This window comes from Lactuca virosa, chromosome 4 (assembly GCF_052849685.1).
Source record: "Lactuca virosa cultivar CGN04683 chromosome 4, Lactuca_virosa_CGN04683_v6, whole genome shotgun sequence".
NCBI classification, from domain to species: domain Eukaryota; kingdom Viridiplantae; phylum Streptophyta; class Magnoliopsida; order Asterales; family Asteraceae; genus Lactuca; species Lactuca virosa.
In genome coordinates, this window is record NC_136429.1 from 212,089,140 (window position 1) to 212,116,154 (window position 27,015).

A 27,015-nucleotide genomic window follows, 5' to 3' on the forward strand; every position below is an offset into this window, starting at 1 on the left:
AAAGAAACAAAACTGAAGGCATTTGTGCACGAGGCTTTTACCATTTCACAATAGTGGTCTGCAAAATGGCCATTTCGCTTTCAATTTCACAAAACCATTTCATCTACAATTGACTAAACATGTGATGTTATCAAAACCAGCTGTCATTTCTTAGGGTGGAGAACATTTCCATAGGTACCAATATAACACCAAAGAGCTTCTATTTCAACAATATTTGTGTTGTCATCTTTCTTTGAGGTTGAGTGTTCAAGTTTCTTCGGATACATAGAGATAGATTTAAGAGGAGTTTATACGTCCAAAAAAAATACCTAAATTTGTCTAATTTCTTGAAAAGAAACTTACGAGTATTAGCCAAATTTATTTTTCCCTTACTACAATTTGAAACAACATAAGCAAACACTTAATTACCATATTTTATTACAACCAATCATCTAGTTATAATTTTACTATTCAATGATAAATAATGTTAAATCATAACATGTGAAAATACCTTTACATAGAAATAAAATATTGAAAACAAAGAAAAGAAGGATTAGATACCTATCTTAGTCCGCTCTCCTTCTTTTCCCAATTCCCATACCATCACTTGCTTTTGTCCCAAGCAACAAATCTTTTTCTAAAACGTTTGTCTATCTGATTTGGTTGTTACATATATAGCAATTCAAACAAATTAGGATCAAACCGGGTAAAAGTTTAATGCGACACCCATGTGGTGATTTCATAATTAGAATTATCAAATCAGTTGTTCAGATAAATTAGGGACCAAAATTAGTGGTATTCTATTAAAATAACCACATTTTAAACAAATATCATGAAGTGGCCAACTTTTCGCAACATAAACTTCGTAAAATGTTCTTACAAATTTACTTGATTAATGGACCGACTACAAAACCTTTTAAGAATACAAAAAATTGCAAAATAATATCAACATTTCATTATAGATATCATTTCTAAAGCAAATGTATGCTTCAAAGGATATTTTTACAAAATCCAAATTTACCAAATGAAGTCATTTTGTGATATTTATTCAATCATTTTAGTGATGAACCCATGGATAGTATATATAGTACTTAAAAATTCAATGACTGAAAGATAATATAGTATATATTAGTGAGATAGTAAGCAGTCTCTACAAAAGGGTCTTAGTATACATAGCCACAACCAAAATAAAGAGATTATAATTATACTAAGCTATAGCAAATTAGCAATAATAAAAAGCATATTCTCATACACACATTCAAAGCCCATATGAAAAATGAATGGACTAACAATGAGAAGAAAAACTTGTGTTCTATAAAAACTATATCATATATCATCATCATCATCATCATAAAATACCAACAAAATCAAGATGAAGATTTTGTTTTGAACCTTCTTTGAGCTTTAAGATCCACGACAATGACGGATATATTATCGTTGCTTCCTTTCTGGATCGCCAGCATGGCGAGGTAATCGGCTGCTGCTTGCGCTGCAGGATCCTCAGCCCCGGGCCCCACTCTTTCCAGGGTGTTTCCACCATTCTTTTTATGCCAAATCAAGATCCGTTTTCTTGCCACTTCACATGCTTCTTCATTTGACATGACATCCCATAATCCATCACTTGCTAATATTAGACATTCGTCTTCTCTTGCTCGGGCTGTGAATGTCACTTCTGGTTCCGGTATTATCCACGGTTTCAAATACCGATCCCCTGAAAACATATCAAATTAATTAGGGGGAAAAATTATAAAGAAAAGGTTTTGTTTGATTGGATTGGATTGGATGGAATGGAATGAGTCGTAATGACAAAGGAATGGAATGGACCAAATGGAATGAGTCGTTAAACCGTGTTATTTGGTTGAAATGAAATTAATTGACAACAATAATTATACACCTATAGTACAAAATGCATATAACGTATAACTGTTTAAAACTTATCCTACAAAAGGAATCATATTTTCAATAAAAAGAAAAATATTTTTAATCCGTCGGAATAAACAAATGTTTCTAGTTATCTTTGAAAAATTAAAACTTTTATTTGATTAAAACCGTGACTTCTTTGGAAAGATTCGTCATTAGAAATTACATAAAGATGAATGATGAATTTATTATTTACAAAATAAAAAACTATACATAATAAAAGCTCAATAGAACCCAATATAAACTTATAATGACAATTATATTTTCTAGTTATTCTTTAATTAAGAAAACTACTATTATTTAATTAAAACCATGATTGTTTTTAGAATAAATTTGTATCACTAAAAACTTACATAAATAGAAATGAACTACTTGGCAATTTCCATTCCATCTATAACAAAAAGAAAGAAAAAATAGGAGCAATCATATTGCTTCAAGATTGGCCCATTCCATTCCATCACACAAAACAAACAACATTTTCCCATTCCATTCCTCCACCAATTCCCATCATACTAAACACTACCCATAAAATTTCCGATTTATGCCAAGAACACATAGTGTTACACTACAAAAAACACATAGTAAACTCACCAATTGACCTCGACATTGCAAGCACACCAAACACACGATGCCCTTGCCATTGTATAACCTTTCCTCCAGCTGCCTCAATTCTTGCATATTCATCTTCCCTATTTGGCTAATCAATTTAACATTCAACCAAAAAGTTAGATTTACAAAAACCCAATAAAAATAATAATTATTGTTATAACAAAAAGTGTTATACTTTATGATCATTTGACAAAGCCATGGCTTCTTTGCCACGATAAAGAACAGCTCTAGAATCACCACAGTTTGCAATTATGATATGTGAAGAACAGATTAAGGCAACCACAGCAGTGGACCCCACGGTTTCTGGGGCTACTGGTTCAGAAGTTATGTCAGACGGGTCTCCGGAAACTTCCGGAATGTTTCTGCTCACATTCCCTCCGACTTCATCATCTACCTTTTGAAAGCATTTTGTGAAGGCTTTTTCCCATCCGATTTGTAAACTGTCATTGATTGTCCCTTTAACGAGTTCTTGCTTTGTGATTTTTAGTTCTTCCTCTAAAGCAGAATGGAGGCGATCACGACAGTAATTGGCAACCTGAATCAAGTAACAAAATTGGAATTTGATTGATTATTTATTATTATTTTTATGTTAAAAGAGATTAAGTATGCATGATTGATGAATCTAAGGTATTTGGTTAGTAGAATGTATTTGGAAGGAATAGAATCTATCAAAGGAATTGAAATATGAGCGAACTGGATTATAAATGATTTGTAATTTGTCATGTATTGGTGGAAATAAGAAAGGAATTTGATAATAGATATTGAATAACTTTATTTCAATATATGTATAATGAAAGTCTTTTGATAAAAAGAAGAATGGAATTCAATTACTGGAAATGGAAAAATCCATCAAACATAGAATTTGAAAATATCTAACGGAATAGAATTTATTCCATTTGGCAACCAAACACGTCATGGAATGGAATCTTGAATTCCAATTCCGCCGGATTCACAAACCAAACATGCACTAAGATGATTATTATAAATGGGCGTTTCTTGCAACTTCAAGTCTTAATAACTCATTTGAAGTTTTTGGTAAAGAACTAATTATGATTCTAATTTTTTCCGTTACTCGATATAAAAATAAATACAAGTAATCAAATATGGACACGCAGTTGATGAGTTGTTTGTAAGAAAACAAATACAAAAGTAAAATCACCTAACCTTTAAACCAGTTTGAACGTGCATTTTGCAAATGATTATGTGATATTCAATAACTAAAATCAGACAATCAGTTATAACTTATAACAAAATGCATTGCAAAAGATAGTTTTGGATATACTTTTACTGTTTGAAGTTGTAATAATCACTTTTGACTTCGTGACGCAAAATCTTGACCATAATAGTAAGCAAAATCTTTTTGTCCAAACACTAAATAATTATCATTTGAACCCTGATAAATTAATGTTGAAATGAAGTGAGAGAAAGGTAAGAAAATACCTGAGAACCTCCATGTCCATCATAAACTCCAAAAAAATGAGCAGTCAAATCACTCAAATTAGGGTTCACCCTATCAATTACATGATCTGCAACAAACATCTTAATTGGAACTTGCATAAACTGAGGAACAGCCACAACAGCATCTTCCATTTCTGGCCTTTTACCACAAACTGAATGAGAGCCCCAAAGTGGCAAATATTCCAACTCAAAAACACTTCTTAACACTTTAGTCTGATTCTTCTCTCCAATCGTCACTACAGAAGCTTTCAAAGTATGTTCAGCTTCCAAACTAATAACTTTAGCAACTATTTGACCATTATCTATCCCTTCAATCGCAACAGCAATTGGAACACTAACCGAAGTGTTAATTTCAATCTGTTGTTCATCACCAACTGATATAATTTCATCTGCATCGGTTTCTGGAATCATGATATCGCCATTGATGTTTTTTTCAGATAACAAGCTTGCGGTTTCAGTAAATAGCTTCATTCGAGTGAAATCGACGTGATTCCCAAGAGTAACTGAAACTGCAGAAGGCATCTCTTCCATCTTAACCCCTCTTTTTTGAAGATTATAAAAAACCTCCCAAATTCTACACGAATCGCTTTAAGTTGATCACTGATTTTAGCATCATGAACGACGAATCGCGATTTGGTCAACAGATCCGACGGTGTCCAAAACTGGATCTGATGATTCGTCAACGCCAATTTGAATAATAGAAGAAATTAGGGCTTTTTAGAATCTAACTAAATAATACGAGATTCTTGAATCAAATACAGAACCCCAAATTCTGTTTTAACCAGAAGTAAATAAAAAATCCAAACCCAGAAATAATCACAGAGGAAACCCTAAAAAGGTGAAGACTTTTTCAAATTTTCTAACACGTGAAATCTAGGTTCCATGGATCTGAGGCAACCCTTCACAACCTCTGAATCTAATTTGGGTCTTCTTTTCATTACTTCATATAATTAACTGATATCAATAATATGAATAGAAACTAGGGCGGGCTATTTCAAGAAAATGATGAATACAATCCTAATTTTTTAGTTCTATGGTTTGCTGTCAACTGCAAATTTTAGATCAAAAGAAGCTGAAAATTGCTTACCAATCAATCAATAAAATGTAAAAAAGAAACCCCCAAGTTCTTGAGCTTGCTTCCTTTCGAGATTTTGTTGAGGGAGAAAGAGAGGGAGAGAGAAAGAAATTTCCTCGGGAATGCTTTTACTGCTTTGGTGACACGTATAGATGCGTTTATCAACATGATTCAATGCATTTTCTTTGTGTTGATAAAAAAATGTTTTTTTTGGACTTATTTTAAGAAAGTTAGCAAAAGGGGCCATCATAGTTATGATTTATCACATTTTTTTGTCCTCAAGTTCTACGAAATTAGAAACACACCACGATAGTTTGAATATCCACCCACATGAGACCCCATATTAGTTACGGATTGGCAAGAGTCGGTGTTGGCTATTAAGCCTATAACCAAACTCAAACCATACATATCATTATTTTTTGTTGCAAAATCATATCGGTTTTGTTTTTATGGGTTCGGTTTTTCTGTTTTCGGGTTTGCATGTTTTCAGCTTGAAACCATAGGTTTGTGGTTCATGTTTTCCAGCTTTTATGGTTTTTTGGGTTCAAAATATAACAGAAATTTATCAAATTTAAGTATATTAGAATAATTATCAACTAATGCAAATGTAAAGGTACAAATTCTACCATCATAAAAATTATCAAATAGTCAAAATTTAACACCTGAAAGTTTATTGATGATAACATAAAGTACTAAAGTTTAAACTAAAAGTTCAAGTTGAAATAGCAAAAAAAAAAAAAATGTTAACATGATACCTACAATGATCCAATCAAGTCCAGCAGTTCCATTTCCACCACCATATTTGTACAATCTAATCATGTTCATCCTCTATCCATTTCTATAAACCTAGATGTGGTGAGGTGACTAACAATAACATAGTATAAATATGAATATTTCATCAAATAATCAAACTTGATTTAAAAACAAATGAGTTTAAAAACTTGTTTTTGTTACATTACTCACAGTACAAAAAAGTTTAAACTTTTTTTAATAAATTAGGCAAGACATGCAGAAAAATTAACCAAATTAAATCGGTCAATCTAAGAGTATATTTTTAATGGTAAAGTGTAGAAATGTTAATATACTATTGATTTACCTTTGAATATAGCAATGTCAATCATCCATGAATGAGTCTATCATGTTTTGTCAGCATCTTAATTCATCTACAAACCAAAAACAACATATGTTAATATAATTTATAATAATGTATAAGTACAATATAAAATACATACCAATTTCTAGCTTCTCCAACATATCTTGCATCTCTAGCAAAGCAGTTGGTGACATGTCATATGCTAAATATCAGTCGAGGCATATGATACCCAAGCCTAGGTGTAAATTAAAGCTGTAACACCCTAAATCTGGTATGACTTGAAACCCTCAAGAATTTACATTTTAGCATAATTGGTCCTTTAAGTACGTTGGGCGTACTTAAGTGTACGCTTAGCGTACTATGCATGGTTGGTCGCGGAGGAGCCAGACGTACATTGGGCGTACCAGCAGTACGATGGGCGTACGTGCCAGAGGTCCAAAACCCTAATTTTCGGACATGAGACCTATTTAAGCGACCTTAAGTCCCTTGGACTTAACCCTAGAGAGCCTCCACAGCCTTAGAACATCCTTACACTCCAGAGAAACTTGTGAGACCATTTTTGAGCTTTAAAGAGTGCATTTGTGGCCCTTTTAGTGTTCATTCCAAGAAGAAAAGGTGGTCAAACAAGCTTGGAACGAGTTGGTGCTTCAAGAACCTGCATCTTAGTCATCTTGCAAAGCTTCTAGAGGTAAAAAGCTTGGATCTTTCATCTTGAATCTCTAGATTTAGCTAGGGTTTTCTACCTTGTCCCTTTTTGTTGATTTTGGACCTCCATTTGTGAGGTAAGCAACTCCAGAAGATGGGAATGACATATCTGAGGTCCCTTGGTCCTTTAGAACCATAAAAATTGAGTCTTGATGGGAGTTTTGGCCTCATGCATGGGTTAAAGACCTTGGAAAGGTCTTAATGGAGGTGTTGGGTGTATATGAGGCATGCAAAGGCATAAAGTTGCCAACTTTATGCCTTAGGACGTCTTAACAAACTTAGATCTGGCTTTTGGACGTAAAGGAAACGAGTATTAAGCACGTAATGGAGAAAGTGCTTATACTGGTTGTACGCTGGGCGTAACCCAGTGTACGTCGCGCGTAGTCCCAAGACCCCAGTACGTTGTGCGTACCAGAATGGTACGCCGAGCGTGCGCATCACAGTTGGGTCGAATCTGTTTTGGTCCTTTGAGCTATTTGGGCCTCATTTGATTATTGGGCATGGTTGTATTCTGGGAATTATGAGTCATATCATCTGTCATGGGTCATGGACATATTGATTGGTGCTATGGGTCTTACGATTCATACTAGTTCAGATCGACCTACTTTGCTGCTCATAAATTGAGTTTGATTGTATTGGTTGCAAATAAGTTTAATCCAATACGAATCCATGTTACACAGTAAGTGAAAGAGAGATATTGTTAAGGTTTCTTGAAAACACACTTATTTTAGAAGAAACAAATTCACGATGCAGGTTTGACTTTTCAAGTCAAACTCATATATTTCAAAGGTAACGAATGAACAAGCAGTAGGTAATGGTAGTTCACACGTGACCTCAAAATGCCACATAGACATGATTTGGCGTGGAAACCGGTTAAAACAAGACATATATTCTTACTAAACAGGTTAAAGTGGACTTTATGCATTAGAATGCAACAAAAAAAAAGACTTCTAAAAAACAAACAATTGTGCCACATAACACTTTATTCCCTTATTTTACATTTTTTTTCGTTTTTTTTGTTTATTCTTGTTGAATTTTTTTTTTCCGATTTTTTATATTGAATAATGATAAATTCATGATGAAATATCATTATTATTTGCTAAAATATCTTTTATTTTTTTGTTGAAATATAATTATTTTTTCTGAAATATCATAAATTCTTACTGAAATGTCATACATTATTAATTTTTCGGTATTAAAAACTATTTCAGTTTATAAAATCAGTTTATTTTAATTTTTTTTTTTAACATGTACAGCACCGCAGATGTTAACCAGCCACCAGGTTCGTTTCTTTATGCGGGAAAGTCGGGATGCATATTTGGCTCCAGATTTAGACGACAGTAACGAAATCGATGGAATGATTAAAGAAGACAGGTATAAATTTGAGCCTGTAATTTTCCTGTAGGATGGGCGTCCGGTGGTATTTGGGTTGTCCTCAGGTCTATCGCCGGCGGAGGACAAACCACCATGGACGGCGTTGGCGTAGCCATAACCATAACCACGGCTATAGCAATCGATAAAGATAAGAATAGCCAATATGCAGTTAAATGGACTCTTGAGAACGTCGTCGACAATATGTCATGCGTTGTGCTTCTTCATGTTCTCACCCAAACCACTTTACCTGGTTAGTATCTCGAATCACTTTTTATCATTATTATCATGAATCTTGTTGATCCTTTGTGTCAATGTGATTAGGGTTTTCTAATTAGTCGATCGCGAACATCTGATTAGATGCTATACGAATTAATTGAGCTTCCATCTTTTCTAGGGTTAATGTTAAATGTATCTGTTATTGTACAAATCTACAAAATTAGCGTTAGTTGACATCGGACATAATTTTGAATTGTGTTTCAGATGAAGCCGGAATTGGCAAGGATGGTAGGCCCCCAACAGAAGCTGAAATGCAACAGTTTTTCCAACCTTTTTCTTCACTTTGTGCTCTCAAAGGGGTAATTTCCATCATTACTTCACCATTTATTCTGTCTATAGACCATGGTTCTTGTTTTTGTATTCTCTACCATTTAAGCTTTTCAGCAAAAGTTTGTGTAGTTTTAAAGCTGTTCAACAAAAAAGGAGTCTATTTTTTTTCTTCAAAGATCCGATGCTAACTCATGTGATACTCAAAAGTAGGAAGGGGACTCATTTTTCATAGGAATAAAAAGTCAACTTATCAGTGTATGAGCTAAATGTAAACTGGTCTTTTTTAGCATAGAGCTAAATATATATAAGTGATCGACTTATCAGTTGTCATTGATTCTATGATTTCAGGTTAGAACAAAGAAGGTTGTCTTAAAGGATTCAGACGCTTCTAATGCCCTTATTCTATACGTCACCAGGAATGCCATAACTCATCTTGTGGTTGGTTATCGATCCCGTTTAACCAGGTCTCCATTTGTGCTGTGAGGTTATAATTTCTGGTTTTTTTCTTTTTGCGTTTTATTGTTCTCATGGATTGTTTTATTCAAATGCACAGGGCATTCAAAAGCAGTTCAGATGTGGCATCCAGCTTACAAAGATCATTACCTGATACTTGTAATCTTTATGCGGTTTCTAAATCAAAAAATCAAAAACTCAAATCTGCCATTCAGAGTCCTGCCCCTAACACCTTGTCTGCATCAACAAATGGAACACAGAACTCCTCAGAAGAAGTGGATTTGTAAGTTGGAGTATGTGCATCCCCCTAGATAACATATGGCTGAATTAAATGGAACTGGACAAGCTTTCTAAACTATTTTTCATGATGAGGATGAGGGCATTCACGTCGTTTGCATAAACGATGGATTGAGAGTGCACCCATGTCCCTTTTAGGTGAGACAAAAAATTGCAATTTTTTGTCCCATCAATCATTGTCTGACGTGTAGTTTCTTTTTAAGGTTATTGTCTGAAAAGTCCGTATATTTTAGGCTCATTTCCGATAAAGTTTATATTTTTTTTAACAAAAAGTAACAAGTGTTAAGATTTATGGAGTCATGAACAAATTGACAAGTTCCTAAGAGTTCAAGGGCCTATATTGAAACTTTACAATTACTCACGTGTGAAGAAATAATTGTCGGCAGAAGGAATTTTCAACATTGATTTGTTTAATATTTGTTGGACGGTGGAATTGTTTAATATTTCTTTGTTGGACGCACTAAAGAAACTTTCGGTAAACTATTGAACGGTGCAAAGGAATTAGGTGAACGTCACTATCTCTAATGTGAATTGGAAGAAAAGGATTACGGCTATTGTTAATATAAATAGATCTCTTCTTCTTTCAATTAAAGATGTAGAGCGCAACACACAACTCAAGTTCTTATATACACATAAAGAAATTAGTGAGGTATTATTTTTGTGCAGAGCCTTAATTTTTGGCAGCCAAAAAATTACGAGTGATATCTTACAGTGAGTGATCAGATTACAAGGGCAGTTTTTTAGCCTTGTATGATTGTAATTTTCTTTGGTGTTAATAAAATCCCCTCTCTCTCGTTCGCCCGTGGATGTAGGTCAAATTAGACCGAACCACGTTAAATATCGTGTTCAATTTCGTTTGCTATTTTTCATTAGTTTTATTCCGTGAGTGTTGCCGAAATCGTTATATCAATTTTTAGAAGTGCTTAACTTGTTTTGTTGCATTCCCAACAAAGGAAAAACTGGTATCAGAGCTATGGCTGAAGATGGGAAAGTTAAGATCGAAAAATTTGATGGTCAAGATTTCGGTTTCTGGAAAATGCAAATTGAAGATTATCTCTACCAAAAGAAGTTACACCAACCTTTGTCCAAAGACAAACCCGAAGAGATGACGCAGGAGGAGTGAGACTTATTAGATCGGCAGGCACTCGGAGTGATAAGGTTATCATTGGCAAAGAATGTAGCTTACAATATTGTCAATGTGAAGACAACCTACAGTCTGATAAATGCGTTGTCTAATATGTACGAAAAACCTTCAGCGGCAAATAAGGTTTTCTTGATCCGACAACTTGTAAATCTGAAGATGAAGGAGGGTAGCTCGGTGACAGATCACGTAAACGAATTCAACTCAATAATATCAAGATTGATATCTGTTGATATTGGATTTGAAGATGAAGTGATGGCGTTGCTACTATTATCATCGTTACCCGATAGTTGGTCCGGCACAGTGACCGCCGTTAGCAGTTCAGCCGGAGGTGCCAAGCTATCATTCGAAGGTATTCGCGATTTAATCCTTGGTGAGGATGTGCGCAGAAGGAGTGCCGGAGAAGGTTCCAGTAGTCTTCTAACTACTGAAGGCAGAGGAAGAAAGACCAACAGAGGAGGTGGTGATAGAGGAAGATCGAAGTCAAGAAAGAGAGGTCAGTCGAAGAACAGGAAATATATTACCTGTTGGAACTGTAATGAGAAAGGTCATTTCAGAAATCAGTGCCCAAAGCCTTCGGCAGACAAAGGCAAGAAGGAAGTAAATATGGCAGCAGATTCTGAAGATGATGCACTCATTTGTTGTGTTGAAAACTCAACTGAATCCTGGATCATGGATTCTGGCGCGTCGTTTCATGCTAGTCATTCCAGAGAAGTAATGCATAATTTTAAGCAGTACAAAGGGAAAGTCAGATTAGCAGATAACAAGAGCCTGGATATTACTGGAGTTGGGGATGTGGTCCTCAAGACAACCTTGGGTACGAAGTGGACTTTGAAGAATGTCAAGTTCATTCCAGACTTGAAAAGGATGTTAATATCTGTGGGGCAGCTTGATGATGAAGGTCACCATGTTACATTTGGTGATCATCAGTGGAAAGTGACAAAGGGAAACTTAGTTGTTGCTAGAGGTCAGAAGCGGGGTACACTTTATATGGTGGAAGTTTCTGATGCTGAAACACATGTTGAAGAAGTTGAGGCATCTACTCTATGGCACCAAAGACTTGGCCATATGAGTGAGAAAGGAATGAAGATGCTAGCCTCCAAAGGAAGAATACCAGATCCGAAGACTGTGACAGTTGACTTCTGTGAGCCATGTATTATGGGTAAACAGAAGAAGGTTACTTTCACAAAGATTGGTCATCCGCCGAAGTCCATGAAGTTGGAGTTAGTTCATTCAGATGTTTATGGTCCCACTTCAGTTTCTTCAGTGGGAGGGTCCCGATATTACGTTACTTTCATTGACGACTGCACAAGGAAAGTTTGGGTTTATTTCTTGAAGCATAAGTCTGAAGTTTTCAGCACATTCAAGAAATGGAAAGCTATTGTAGAAAATGAAACAAACTTGAAAATCAAGTGTTTCAGATCAGACAATGGGGGCGAATACAGTAGCAAAGAATTTGTTGATTATTGTGCTGACCAAGGAATCAGAAGACGGTTCCGGAGACACCTCAGCAAAATGGAGTAGCTGAGAGGATGAACAGAACATTGAATGAGAGGGCTAAAAGCATGAGACTGCATGCATGTTTACCCAAGATGTTCTGGGCAGATTCGGTCAACACAGCTGCATATTTAATCAACAGAGGACCCTCAGTTCCCATAGGGTTCAAGATTCCAGAAGAGGAATGGCAAGGTCGGGAGATTTCGCTCAAACACTTGAAGGTATTTGGTTGTGTCTCGTATGTCAAAATCAAAGACTCGGAGAGAGACAAGCTATAGGCAAAGGCAAGAAAGTGCACCTTTATAGGTTACGGGTTGGATGACATGGGGTACCGCTTCTGGGATAATGAGAATAAGAAAGTTATCAGAAGTCGGGATGTGGTGTTCAACGAGAATGCTCTATACAAGGATGAACTTGCAAAAAGCTCCAATGGTGACAAGCAACCAGAAAAGAAGGATCAAGTTGAGTTAGAAGAAATCTTAGACGATGACGTTGTAAAACCTATTAGTACTCCAGAGATAGGTGAAAGTTCAGGAAGCAGTGGGAGCTCTGATGTATCTGGAGATAGTGGAAGCACAATGGATAGTAGTTCAGAAGATGAGGTTGCAGATGATGCAGAAACCGAAACTCTTATTATTCGTAGATCCACTAGAGCACGAAGACCTCCAGTAAGGTATTCTCCTTCAGCTAATTACTTGCTGTTGACTGAGAATGGTGAACCTGAATCTTATCCAGAGGCCTTAAGGATGAAAGATTCCATACAGTGGAAGACGGCTATGGAAGACGAGTTGAGCTCACTTGATAAGAACCATACTTGGTCCTTGGTCAAGCTCCCGGCAGGGAAGAAAGCACTGCAGAACAAATGGGTGTTTCGGGTCAAAGATGAGATTGATGGCACTAAAAGATACAAGGCCAGATTGGTAGTAAAGGGTTTCCAACAAAAGAGGGGTGTTGACTACAACGAGATATTCTCCCCAGTTGTGAAGATGACTACAATCAGAATGGTCTTGGGAATTGTAGCCTCTGAAGATCTCCATCTAGAGCAGCTAGATGTGAAGACAGCTTTTCTCCATGGTGACCTGGAAGAAGACATCTACATGGCACAACCAGAGGGTTTCCCAACAGTTGGCAAGGAAAACCTGGTGTGCAAATTAAAGAAAAGTCTGTATGGATTGAAGCAAGCTCCAAGACAGTGGTACTTGAAGTTTGATAGCTTCATGCAGAGGAGTGGGTATCACAGATGTGAAATGGATCACTGTTGTTACTTGAAGAAATTCAACTCCTCATACATCATCCTGTTATTATATGTTGATGACATGTTGATAGCTGGGTCCGACATGCAGGAAATCAACAAGCTTAAGAAGCAGTTGTCCAGAGAGTTCGAGATGAAGGACTTAGGGGCTGCTAAGCAGATATTGGGCATGAGCATAGCCAGGAACAGAGTTACCGATACATTAAAACTTTCACAAGCTAAGTACATCAAGAAAGTTTTAGAAAAGTTCAGCATGACAGATGCTAAAGCCAGAAGTACACCTTTGAGAAGTCAGTTGAGACTCTCAAAGAAGCAATCCCCAAAGACGGAAGAAGACAAGAACCAGATGACTAAAGTTCCCTACGCATCTGCAGTTGGTAGCTTGATGTATGCTATGGTATGCACCAGACCAGACATTGCTCATGCAGTGGGAGTTGTGAGCAGGTTCATGTCAAATCCAGGAAAAGAGCATTGGGAGGGAGTAAAGTGGTTGTTACGCTACTTGAAAGGAACATCTGAGGTTGCCCTATGTTTCAGAAGAAAGGGTGTGATCTTGGAAGGGTTCGCCGATGCTGATTTGGGTGGATGTGTGGATTCAGGAAAGAGCACAACAGGTTATGTGTTCACAATTGGAGGTACATCAATCAGTTGGATGTCCAGGTTACAAAAGAGTGTTGCTCTCTCAACCACAGAAGCAGAGTATATGGCTATTGCAGAAGCAGCCAAAGAGCTTATATGGTTGAAGAACTTTCTATCAGAACTTGGAATGTATCAGGAGGATTGTGTATTGCATTGTGACAACCAGAGTGCAGTTTACTTGGCAAAGAATCCAGTGTTTCATAGTAGAACGAAACACATTCAGATGAGGTACCATTTCATTTGAGAATTAATTAATGATGGAACTCTAAATCTGAAGAAAATCCTTGGAACGAAGAATCCAGCTGATATGTTCACCAAGGTGGTTACCACTGAAAAGTTGAAGCTTTGTATGGCTTCAACTGGCCTTTCAGAAGTTTGAGAAAAGGCATGGCAGAGAACGAGAGAGAGAGAGAGAGAGTGTGTGTGTGACTAAGGAATGTCGCAAAGTTTTGGATGACAGAGAAAAGCGAAGTTGTTCAAGCCTCCAAGTGGGAGATTGTTAAGATTTATGGAGTCATGAACAAATTGACAAGTTCCTAAGAGTTCAAGGGCCTATATTGAAACTTTACAATTACTCACGTGTGAAGAAATAATTGTCGGCAGAAGGAATTTTCAACATTGATTTGTTTAATATTTGTTGGACGGTGGAATTGTTTAATATTTCTTTGTTGGACGCACTAAAGAAACTTTCGGTAAACTATTGAACGGTGCAAAGGAATTAGGTGAACGTCACTATCTCTAATGTGAATTGGAAGAAGTGGATTACGGCTATTGTTAATATAAATAGATCTCTTCTTCTTTCAATTGAAGATGTAGAGCGCAACACACAACTCAAGTTCTTATATATACACAGAAAGAAATTAGTGAGGTATTATTTTTGTGCAGAGCCTTAATTTTTGGCAGCCAAAAAATTACGAGTGATATCTTACAGTGAGTGATCAGATTACAAAGGCAGTTTTTTAGCCTTGTATGATTGTAATTTTCTTTGGTGTTAATAAAATCCCCTCTCTCTCGTTCGCCCGTGGATGTAGGTCAAATTAGACCGAACCACGTTAAATATCGTGTTCAATTTCGTTTGCTATTTTTCATTAGTTTTATTCCGTGAGTGTTGCCGAAATCGTTATATCAATTTTTAGAAGTGCTTAACTTGTTTTGTTGCATTCCCAACAAACTGGTATCAGAGTTATGTTGGGAATGCAACAAAACAAGTTAAGCACTTCTAAAAATTGATATAACGATTTCGACAACACTCACGGAATAAAACTAATGAAAAATAGCAAACGAAATTGAACACGATATTTAACGTGGTTCGGTCTAATTTGACCTACATCCACGGGCGAACGAGAGAGAGGGGATTTTATTAACACCAAAGAAAATTACAATCATACAAGGCTAAAAAACTGCCTTGTAATCTGATCACTCACTGTAAGATATCACTCGTAATTTTTTGGCTGCCAAAAATTAAGGCTCTGCACAAAAATAATACCTCACTAATTTCTTTCTGTGTATATATAAGAACTTGAGTTGTGTGTTGCGCTCTACATCTTCAATTGAAAGAAGAAGAGATCTATTTATATTAACAATAGCCGTAATCCTTTTCTTCCAATTCACATTAGAGATAGTGACGTTCACCTAATTCCTTTGCACCGTTCAATAGTTTACCGAAAGTTTCTTTAGTGCGTCCAACAAAGAAATATTAAACAATTCCACCGTCCAACAAATATTAAACAAATCAATGTTGAAAATTCCTTCTGCCGACAATTATTTCTTCACACGTGAGTAATTGTAAAGTTTCAATATAGGCCCTTGAACTCTTAGGAACTTGTCAATTTGTTCATGACTCCATAAATCTTAACAATCTCCCACTTGGAGGCTTGAACAACTTCGCTTTTCTCTGTCATCCAAAACTTTGCGACATTCCTTAGTCACACACTCTCTCTCTCTCTCTCTCTCTCGTTCTCTGCCATGCCTTTTCTCAAACTTCTGAAAGGCCAGTTGAAGCCATACAAAGCTTCAACTTTTCAGTGGTAACCACCTTGGTGAACATATCAGCTGGATTCTTCGTTCCAAGGATTTTCTTCAGATTTAGAGTTCCATCATTAATTAATTCTCAAATGAAATGGTACCTCATCTGAATGTGTTTCGTTCTACTATGAAACACTGGATTCTTTGCCAAGTAAACTGCACTCTGGTTGTCACAATGCAATACACAATCCTCCTGATACATTCCAAGTTCTGATAGAAAGTTCTTCAACCATATAAAGCTCTTTGGCTGCTTCTGCAATAGCCATATACTCTGCTTCTGTGGTTGAGAGAGCAAACACTCTTTTGTAACCTGGACATCCAACTGATTGATGTACCTCCAATTGTGAACACATAACCTGTTGTGCTCTTTCCTGAATCCACACATCCACCCAAATCAGCATCGGCGAACCCTTCCAAGATCACACCCTTTCTTCTGAAACATAGGGCAACCTCAGATGTTCCTTTCAAGTAGCGTAACAACCACTTTACTCCCTCCCAATGCTCTTTTCCTGGATTTGACATGAACCTGCTCACAACTCCCACTGCATGAGCAATGTCTGGTCTGGTGCATACCATAGCATACATCAAGCTACCAACTGCAGATGCGTAGGGAACTTTAGTCATCTGGTTCTTGTCTTCTTCCGTCTTTGGGGATTGCTTCTTTGAGAGTCTCAACTGACTTCCCAAAGGTGTACTTCTGGCTTTAGCATCTGCCATGCTGAACTTTTCTAAAACTTTCTTGATGTACTTAGCTTGTGAAAGTTTTAATGTATCGGTAACTCTGTTCCTGGCTATGCTCATGCCCAATATCTGCTTAGCAGCCCCTAAGTCCTTCATCTCGAACTCTCTGGACAACTGCTTCTTAAGCTTGTTGATTTCCTGCATGTCGGACCCAGCTATCAACATGTCATCAACATATAATAACAGGATGATGTATGAGGAGTTGAATTTCTTCAAGTAACAACAGTGATCCATTTCACATCTGTGATACCCACTCCTCTGCATGAAGCTATCAAACTTCAAGTACCACTGTCTTGGAGCTTGCTTCAATCCATACAGACTTTTCTTTAATTTGCACACCAGGTTTTCCTTGCCAACTGTTGGGAAACCCTCTGGTTGTGCCATGTAGATGTCTTCTTCCAGGTCACCATGGAGAAAAGCTGTCTTCACATCTAGCTGCTCTAGATGGAGATCTTCAGAGGCTACAATTCCCAAGACCATTCTGATTGTAGTCATCTTCACAACTGGGGAGAATATCTCGTTGTAGTCAACACCCCTCTTTTGTTGGAAACCCTTTACTACCAATCTGGCCTTGTATCTTTTAGTGCCATCAATCTCATCTTTGACCCGAAACACCCATTTGTTCTGCAGTGCTTTCTTCCCTGCCGGGAGCTTGACCAAGGACCAAGTATGGTTCTTATCAAGTGAGCTCAACTCGTCTTCCATAGCCGTCTTCCACTGTATGGAATCTTTCATCCTTAAGGCCTCTGGATAAGATTCAGGTTCACCATTCTCAGTCAACAGCAAGTAATTAGCTGAAGGAGAATACCTTACTGGAGGTCTTCGTGCTCTAGTGGATCTACGAATAATAAGAGTTTCGGTTTCTGCATCATCTGCAACCTCATCTTCTGAACTACTATCCACTGTGCTCCCACTATCTCCAGATACATCAGAGCTCCCACTGCTTCCTGAACTTTCACCTATCTCTGGAGTACTAATAGGTTTTACAACGTCATCGTCTGAGATTTCTTCTAACTCAACTTGATCCTTCTTTTCTGGTTGCTTGTCACCATTGGAGCTTTTTGCAAGTTCATCCTTGTATAGAGCATTCTCGTTGAACACCACATCCCGACTTCTGATAACTTTCTTATTCTCATTATCCCAGAAGCGGTACCCCATGTCATCCAACCCGTAACCTATAAAGGTGCACTTTCTTGCCTTTGCCTATAGCTTGTCTCTCTCCGAGTCTTTGATTTTGACATACGAGACACAACCAAATACCTTCAAGTGTTTGAGCGAAATCTCCCGACCTTGCCATTCCTCTTCTGGAATCTTGAACCCTATGGGAACTGAGGGTTCTCTGTTGATTAAATATGCAGCTGTGTTGACCGAATCTGCCCAGAACATCTTGGGTAAACATGCATGCAGTCTCATGCTTTTAGCCCTCTCATTCAATGTTCTGTTCATCCTCTCAGCTACTCCATTTTGCTGAGGTGTCTCCGGAACCGTCTTCTGATTCCTTGGTCAGCACAATAATCAACAAATTCTTTGCTACTGTATTCGCCCCCATTGTCTGATCTGAAACACTTGATTTTCAAGTTTGTTTTATTTTCTACAATAGCTTTCCATTTCTTGAATGTGCTGAAAACTTCAGACTTATGCTTCAAGAAATAAACCCAAACTTTCCTTGTGCAGTCGTCAATGAAAGTAACGTAATATCGGGACCCTCCCACTGAAGAAACTGAAGTGGGACCATAAACATCTGAATGAACTAACTCCAACTTCATGGACTTCGGCGGATGACCAATCTTTGTGAAAGTAACCTTCTTCTGTTTACCCATAATACATGGCTCACAGAAGTCAACTGTCACAGTCTTCGGATCTGGTATTCTTCCTTTGGAGGCTAGCATTTTCATTCCTTTCTCACTCATATGGCCAAGTCTTTGGTGCCATAGAGTAGATGCCTCAACTTCTTCAACAACATGTGTTTCAGCATCAGAAACTTCCACCATATAAAGTGTACCCCGCTTCTGACCTCTAGCAACAACTAAGTTTCCATTTGTCACTTTCCACTGATGATCACCAAATGTAACATGGTGACCTTCATCATCAAGCTGCCCCACAGATATTAACATCCTTTTCAAGTCTGGAATGAACTTGACATTCTTCAAAGTCCACTTCGTACCCAAGGTTGTCTTGAGGACCACATCCCCAACTCCAGTAATATCCAGGCTCTTGTTATCTGCTAATCTGACTTTCCCTTTGTACTGCTTAAAATTATGCATTACTTCTCTGGAATGACTAGCATGAAACGACGCGCCAGAATCCATGATCCAGGATTCAGTTGAGTTTTCAACACAACAAATGAGTGCATCATCTTCAGAATCTGCTGCCATATTTACTTCCTTCTTGCCTTTGTCTGCCGAAGGCTTTGGGCACTGATTTCTGAAATGACCTTTCTCATTACAGTTCCAACAGGTAATATATTTCCTGTTCTTCGACTGACCTCTCTTTCTTGACTTCGATCTTCCTTTACCACCACCTCCTCTGTTGGTCTTTCTTCCTCTGCCTTCAGTAGTTAGAAGACTACTGGAACCTTCTCCGGCACTCCTTCTGCGCACATCCTCACCAAGGATTAAATCGCGAATACCTTCGAATGATAGCTTGGCACCTCCGGCTGAACTGCTAACGGCGGTCACTGTGCCGGACCAACTATCGGGTAACGATGATAATAGTAGCAACGCCATCACTTCATCTTCAAATCCAATATCAACAGATATCAATCTTGATATTATTGAGTTGAATTCGTTTACGTGATCTGTCACCGAGCTACCCTCCTTCATCTTCAGATTTACAAGTTGTCGGATCAAGAAAACCTTATTTGCCGCTGAAGGTTTTTCGTACATATTAGACAGCGCATTTATCAGACTGTAGGTTGTCTTCACATTGACAATATTGTAAGCTACATTCTTTGCCAATGATAACCTTATCACTCCGAGTGCCTGCCGATCTAATAAGTCTCACTCCTCCTGCGTCATCTCTTCGGGTTTGTCTTTGGACAAAGGTTGGTGTAACTTCTTTTGGTAGAGATAATCTTCAATTTGCATTTTCCAGAAACCGAAATCTTGACCATCAAATTTTTCGATCTTAACTTTCCCATCTTCAGCCATAGCTCTGATACCAGTTTTTCCTTTGTTGGGAATGCAACAAAACAAGTTAAGCACTTCTAAAAATTGATATAACGATTTCGGCAACACTCACGGAATAAAACTAATGAAAAATAGCAAACGAAATTGAACACGATATTTAACGTGGTTCGGTCTAATTTGACCTACATCCACGGGCGAACGAGAGAGAGGGGATTTTATTAACACCAAAGAAAATTACAATCATACAAGGCTAAAAAACTGCCTTGTAATCTGATCACTCACTGTAAGATATCACTCGTAATTTTTTGGCTGCCAAAAATTAAGGCTCTGCACAAAAATAATACCTCACTAATTTCTTTCTGTGTATATATAAGAACTTGAGTTGTGTGTTGCGCTCTACATCTTCAATTGAAAGAAGAAGAGATCTATTTATATTAACAATAGCCGTAATCCTTTTCTTCCAATTCACATTAGAGATAGTGACGTTCACCTAATTCCTTTGCACCGTTCAATAGTTTACCGAAAGTTTCTTTAGTGCGTCCAATTCACGCTTCACAGAAATGTAATAGCACACAATATATATCAAACTACTCTTTGATTAATTTGGAAATATAACTCAAAAACCAAATTAGTTTACAGTGTGTTTTTGTTTCTCTGTGTTGGTGTGTATTACCCTCTTGATAATGCACTGTATTTATAAGATGGACTAAATCATTTCCAATCCTATAATAATAAACATGAGACCCAACCAACTTGTTGGTGTCCCCTACTTTATTTGTGGGTGGAAGACATGAGTGGAGTGAAATGAGGAATTAGGATTCCAACAATCACCCCCGAATCTCTAAGTCCTTCTAGAGATGTCTTCAATCCCGATCAAGTCCCGCATTATCTTGAACTTGGTTCGAGCCAACGGTTTTGTGAGAATGTCTGCCTTTTGTTCTTCACCTGGAATGTACTCCACCTCCACTTGTTCCTTTTCAACGCAATTACGAATGAAGTGAAACCTAGTGTGAATGTGTTTACTTCTTCCGTGAAAAACGGGATTCTTTGTTAGTTCGATAGTCGACTTGTTATCAACTCTAAGAACCACCTTCTCTTGCGTTTTGTTCAAGATTTCTCCCAGCAAATCTTGAAGCCATATTGCTTGACATGCAGCCGCAGTGGCTGCCATGAACTCTGCCTCGCAAGATGATAAAGCAACAATATCTTGCTTTTGCGAACACCATGTTATTGGAGACAACCCATAGTAGAAAATATGACCAGTTGTGCTTCTTCCGTCATCTGGATCAACATTATGACTACTATCACTGTAACCAATTATTCGATTTTGTCCCATCCTCTCGTACTTGATTCTGTATCCCGTTGTTCCTCGTAAATACCTTAGGATGTGTTTGATTGCAACACCATGTGATTCTCTTGGATCTTGCATGTATCGACTAACAACTCCAACCGCATATGCCATATCGGGTCTTGTCTGCAAGAGATATCTAAGGCATCCTACCAACTTTTGGTATTGTGTCGGGTCAATTTCGGGTTCATCTTCGGCCTTCGACATTTTGGTTCCTGGATCCATGGGAATGTGGGTAGGATTGCAATCATGTAAACCGGCTTCCTTCAGAATGCGTTGTGCATACGCTTCTTGGTTTATTGTAATCCCCGATTCATCCTGTTTGACTTCAATGCCCAGGTAGTAAGTTAATCTTCCAAGATCAGACATCTCGAAGTTCTTGGACATTTCAAATTTGAACCTTTTGATCATGCTCAAATTTGTACCTGTGACAAACAAATCATCAACATAGATTGCTAAAATTAGCAAGTTGGATCCTTCGTTCTTCCGGTACACCGATGGTTCTTTCATGCACTTGTGAAATTTCATTCCTTTCAAAATCCCATCAAGTTTCGTATTCCATGCTCTCGGTGCTTGTCTAAGACCATATAGTGCTTTTGAAAGACGGTACACCTTGTGCTCGTCGCCTTTCCTTATGTAGCCTTCCGGTTGATACACATAGACGGTTTCTCTCAACTCTCCATGTAAGAAAGTCGTCTTGACATCCAAGTGGTGAAGCTCCCATCCATTGGTAGCGGCTAAGGCAATGAGAAACCGTATGGTTTCGATGCGAGCTACCGGAGCAAATACTTCTTGAAAGTCAATACCAGGTTGTTGTACGTACCCTTTAGCAACCAATCTTGCCTTGTGTTTGTTTATGGTGTCATCTGCATTTTTCTTCAGCTTGAACACCCATTTGAGTCCAATGGGCTTCACCCCCATAGGCTTGTTTACGAGAGACCAAGTATTGTTCTTGTTGATCGAATTGATCTCTGTATTCATGGCTTTGACCCACTCTGGTTCTTTCTTCGCCTCTTCAACCGATACCAGCTCGTCATTGGTTGCTAGGAGAAGTTCTTCAATGTCATCAACATAAAGTACATAATCTCGTAATCGAATTGGAAGCACCTTTGGTCTTGTGGGCCTTTGGTTTTGAACATTGTTTACGTTGTTGTTGACCGGACTTGGTTGCTCATTTTCTTGTACCTCCACTCCGTCTTCAATCTCGTGATCCGATTCGTTTGGTTCAATTGGTTCGTTGTTTACATCGTTTCCTTGGTTGTTGTTCGCCTTATCTTCCGGTAAATCCCATGGTACTATGAATGATCCTGGTTCTTCATTGTCGGGTGTAGCTTCGTTAACCCAATTCCACCCTTTGGTTTCATTAAAAATAACGTCTTGATTTACGATTATTTTTTGTGTAACCGGGTTAAAAAGACGATAAGCTTTCGTACCCGGTTCGGAACCAAGATGCACTAGTGGTCTTGATCTATCATCCAACTTCTTCACGTTTACCGGTTCAAACTTTTGCATACGCTAGACACCCAAAGATGCGTACGTTCTCCAAATTAGGTTTTCTTTTATACAACTTCTCGTACGGAGTTGTATTACCAAGTACTCTTGTGTAAACACGGTTGATCAGGTTTGTGGAGTGTTTTACCGCTTCTCCCCATAGATAGTTTGGAACATGCATCGCCTTCATGATACTTCGTGTCATGTCCATAAGTGTTCTGTTTCTTCGTTCCACAATACCGTTTTGTTGTGGTGAATATGGGGCGGTAAGATGACGTTTGATTCCATTTAGATCACAAAATGAATTGAACTGGAGTGAGGTAAACTCACCCCCTCGATCACTTCGAAACACCTTCAAAGACTTTCCAAGCTCATTCTCCGCCAAAGCTTTGAACTTTTTGAAGTGTGAAAACGCCTAACTTTTCTCTTTTAAGAGAAAAATCCACATATACCGTGAAAAATCGTCAATTAGTGTGAAAATGTACCGATTTTGACCCTTCGTTGACGGTGTTATCGGACCGCATAAATCACCGTGAACTAGCTCCAATGGTCGTGTTGCTTTGTACGTCGTCATTAATGGAAATGACTTTCTTGTTTGCTTGCCCACCAAACAAGACTCACATAATTGATTTTCATTGTCAAAATGTGGTAACCCTTTGACTAGACCATTCTTGGACATCTTCTTCATAGACTCGCAATTGATGTGCCCAAGTCTTGCATGCCAGCGCCACGTGTCTTCACTTAGTCTTGAATGAAGGCAAATAGGTACTCCAATAGGCAACTGTATTTTATAAAGGCGGTTTGGAGTTCTTTGTACCTTCATTAATAAGCAGTTGTCGGCATCATGCATTGTCAAATAGTTGTCTTTCATCTGAATATCGCACCCGGCTTCGGTTGCTTGTCCGAGACTGAAAATATTATTTTTCAAATCCGGAATAAAATAAAACTACTCGTTATTTAAAGGCAGTTTGGAGTTCTTTGTACCTTCATGTTTATTATTATAGGATTGGAAATGATTTAGTCCATCTTCGGTTACATTTCCGATAAAGTTTATATTTTTTTTAACAAAAAGTAACAAGAAACCGACAAAATATTTACACGTTTGGGATTTTAGCCGGTAAAAGACAAACAACCCGTTATTTTTTTTTAATAAAATATTATGGCTTTCTTAAGAAAATGATCAAAATTTAAGTGTTTTTCTGAATAAAGTTTTTTTAATATATTTTTTTTAACTTGATTTTATTATATTACTATAATCTTATTATATTATATCTGAGAAATAATTTTATTGTAATCTTATGGTATTTTTTGTAATCCAAATCGAGACACAGAGTATTATCTTATTTTATTTTCTCTATCTTACAAATCTATTATTGTATTTTAATCTTGTTGTAGTTTTTGTCTCTCACATAGCATGTTCTCTTCATGTAAGATTAATGTGTGTGTATATATATATATATATATATATATATGTCTAAGTTATTGTGCGAAATAAAAAAAAACGTGAGAACTTGCGAGCTATGCATCAGCAGTTGAAAACTATACGTCATCAGTCATATGGACTGCGGACGTAGATATGCATGCATGCATATATTATGAATCAACAGTCCATACTGTGGACGCAAATATGCATGCATGCATCAACAGTGCATACATATGAACATTTTTCAAAAAAAAAAAAAAATCGTCAAACCTTTTTTTTAGCATAGATATGACTTAGACACTATGCATTTCGTTAATATTTTTGGTTTTGATTTTGGAAAATGATGTTTGGATCAGTAGTTCTCAAGTTCACACAAATATTTAGGTTCTCAGAAGAACTTGCGTGTATATATATATATATATATATATATATATATATATATATATATATATATATATGATCTAGTGAAACCGATCGACAATCATCTCCGTTGTTATGTTCATAACTGAACAAATATTTTCACTACATTTTCTATCACCCGCTCTAGCATCTGCACACAACATAGATAATTGATGAAGACTATTGAGTGTTATCGGATCAAACGAGAGGTTCGATTGCAGACATCGAAGACCTTGATTTACTCGAGCATCATAAATTGATTTACTCGAACATCATAAAGGTAAAAACTCGTTCTGCAATGCCATCTGCACATCCTGTTGTCGCTCATCGGAAATGTTAATCATAAGTTGTCGAACATCCATGAGGCTTATTAAGTGTTATGAGATCAAACAGTGAGTTCGATTGGAACGATTGGAGCACCAGAGCACTTGATTTACTCGAATATTAGAAAGGTAAAAACCCGATTCCTAGTTTTCTAAATGATTATCCACACACCGTAATAGAGATTAATATCAGTGAATATTGTTTTTGATTTATTCCATATTCATAAATGAACATATGTTTATTTATGAACATACGTTCATGAACATTTTGGTATCCACATCTCATTTTGTGTTTTGTTCCTCGATTACTTGTTCCTTGATTATATGCACTTACTAATTTGTTATGGAAATGTGCAAATATGAGAAAACTAGGATTAGTGTTTGTGATTATCAATTCACCTATTCACCGATTATGATTAGATTAGCATAGTTACATAAACAATATTCAGTTAGTTACGTTTATGACCGTTCATGATATGATTAAACAGTATTCATAGTTACTAATTAGACAATTTATGACATGATTAGCATACTTACATAACTTATTGTAAGCCTTGAATATGGAATTAATTTATGATATGCTTCCTCCTCTAACTTACAAATATATACATTTAGTATAAGTATATTGTGGTTTTATTAGAAATTGAAATAAAAATGTTGTATCAATGAGTAAATAGATATAATGTGTAAAAAACCAAAAGTAGTAGTGGCCACCTTCTTTCTTTTTCGTGCATATAGTATTTAGTGTCCTGCAGTTAGAGTAAGTTACAATAAAATACCGTTAAACCTTGTGTCTTAGTTTCTGTGAATGCACATTTACTGATTATATATGTGAAATTAGTGAATGTAATCAAACCAAAAGTTGTTAAAAAAAATCTTACTAGAGCAAAACAATATCAAAGAGGTTGAAGGTCCATAAAGACATTATTGATTATATAAAAGTTAGGGCCAACCCAAAACAAGTTTTTTTTTGTTATTCAAAGTCTGAAATGTTGAACAAAAAGTTGTTGTGAGGGGTATGTGTTTTGTTTCATTACTTGAATTGTAGGTTGAGGTATCTCTTGCACATTAGGATACTATTTTGTTGATCGTATTGATCCAGACACAATGCATATAGACACAATGCATATTGTATTAGAAGATGGTTACAACCAAGTCACGACTGAGAAAGTGCATGGGTTGTATAATGGAGGTAAGATATTTATGTTGCTCAAAGTATCTTACATAAAGACCCTGTTTATGTATGTTTTATGTAAGTTGTATTAGTGAATTCAAAAAAGAAAAATTGCTTACTAGTGACATTCATGATTACATCATCAGTTATCAAGAAGCTAATATGATGTTCAAGATAAATTTTGCTTTCTTATTTGTGAATACATTTTGTGAGACTTATCCGGGTGGTACTTTCAAAACCACCACCATTCTTTACATTTTAGGGGAAGTTGATATTTCGGTACAGTTCATACTTCGGTGCCTTGCAAAACCAGTTAGAAAAAAAATAACTCAAACTGTTCATTCAGTGGTCCCATCACTATTTTAACGGCATTATATTTTAATACTTTTATTATATTTGTTTATTACATCATTGATATGTTACATATATTTATTAAGTTAGTTGGAACGATATACATTGCGACTTGGTCATCGTTATTATACCGACTTTCCCAAGTTTGCATTCTCACGTAAGTGTCCTGCAATATCATCATGGAATGTCAAAAACATACATTTGTGCGAGGGTTATGAAATTTCTATAGGGGGATTTGGTAGATGTGCGGTTGTTTTAGAACTCGAACCGCCTGAGGTATTATCTTATTTTATTAGACATTTTATGTTTTATGCTTAGTAATGTTTATTTGATGTTCATTTATGAACATACATATATTTGATAATTGATGATGTAATCATTAATGTCACCTGTAAATATTTTTTTTAATTCACCAATCCAATGTACATAAACTAGGTCTTTTCGTGAGCAAATTTGAACAACAATAAAATCTTGACCTCCATTACGCAACCCAATCATCCCATGCACTTTATCAGCCGTGACATAGATGTAACCATCTTCTATAAAATACGCATTGTGTTGTATCAAAATGATC

General features: G+C 36.9%; 2 protein-coding genes across 4 annotated transcripts; one reads left to right on the forward strand and one right to left on the reverse strand.

Annotated features, from left to right (window-relative positions):
* Positions 1-1,086: 1,086 nt before the first annotated feature.
* Positions 1,087-5,209, reverse strand: LOC145107969 (protein phosphatase 2C 16-like). Of its 2 annotated transcripts, XM_079044939.1 has the most exons (5): positions 5,054-5,209; positions 3,949-4,634; positions 2,684-3,043; positions 2,491-2,596; positions 1,087-1,690 (listed from the first exon to the last, which is right to left on the reverse strand). In XM_079044939.1, the coding sequence occupies exons 2-5, from the start codon at positions 4,495-4,497 to the stop codon at positions 1,347-1,349; spliced, it is 1,359 nt and encodes a 452-aa protein (XP_078901065.1). In that variant the 5' UTR covers positions 4,498-4,634; positions 5,054-5,209; the 3' UTR covers positions 1,087-1,346. The 2 variants fall into 2 exon arrangements, with proteins under 2 accessions (XP_078901065.1, XP_078901064.1); XM_079044938.1 differs by having other exon boundaries at positions 3,949-5,197.
* Positions 5,210-8,106: 2,897 nt separating this feature from the next.
* On the forward strand, positions 8,107-10,625 carry LOC145107972 (protein kinase STUNTED-like). Of its 2 annotated transcripts, XM_079044941.1 has the most exons (5): positions 8,107-8,463; positions 8,694-8,788; positions 8,970-9,014; positions 9,108-9,223; positions 9,313-10,625. In XM_079044941.1, exons 1-5 carry the CDS (start codon positions 8,307-8,309, stop codon positions 9,497-9,499), a joined length of 600 nt encoding a protein of 199 aa, XP_078901067.1. In that variant the 5' UTR covers positions 8,107-8,306; the 3' UTR covers positions 9,500-10,625. The 2 variants fall into 2 exon arrangements, with proteins under 2 accessions (XP_078901067.1, XP_078901068.1); XM_079044942.1 differs by lacking the exon at positions 8,970-9,014.
* The last annotated feature ends 16,390 nt before the right edge of the window (positions 10,626-27,015 follow it).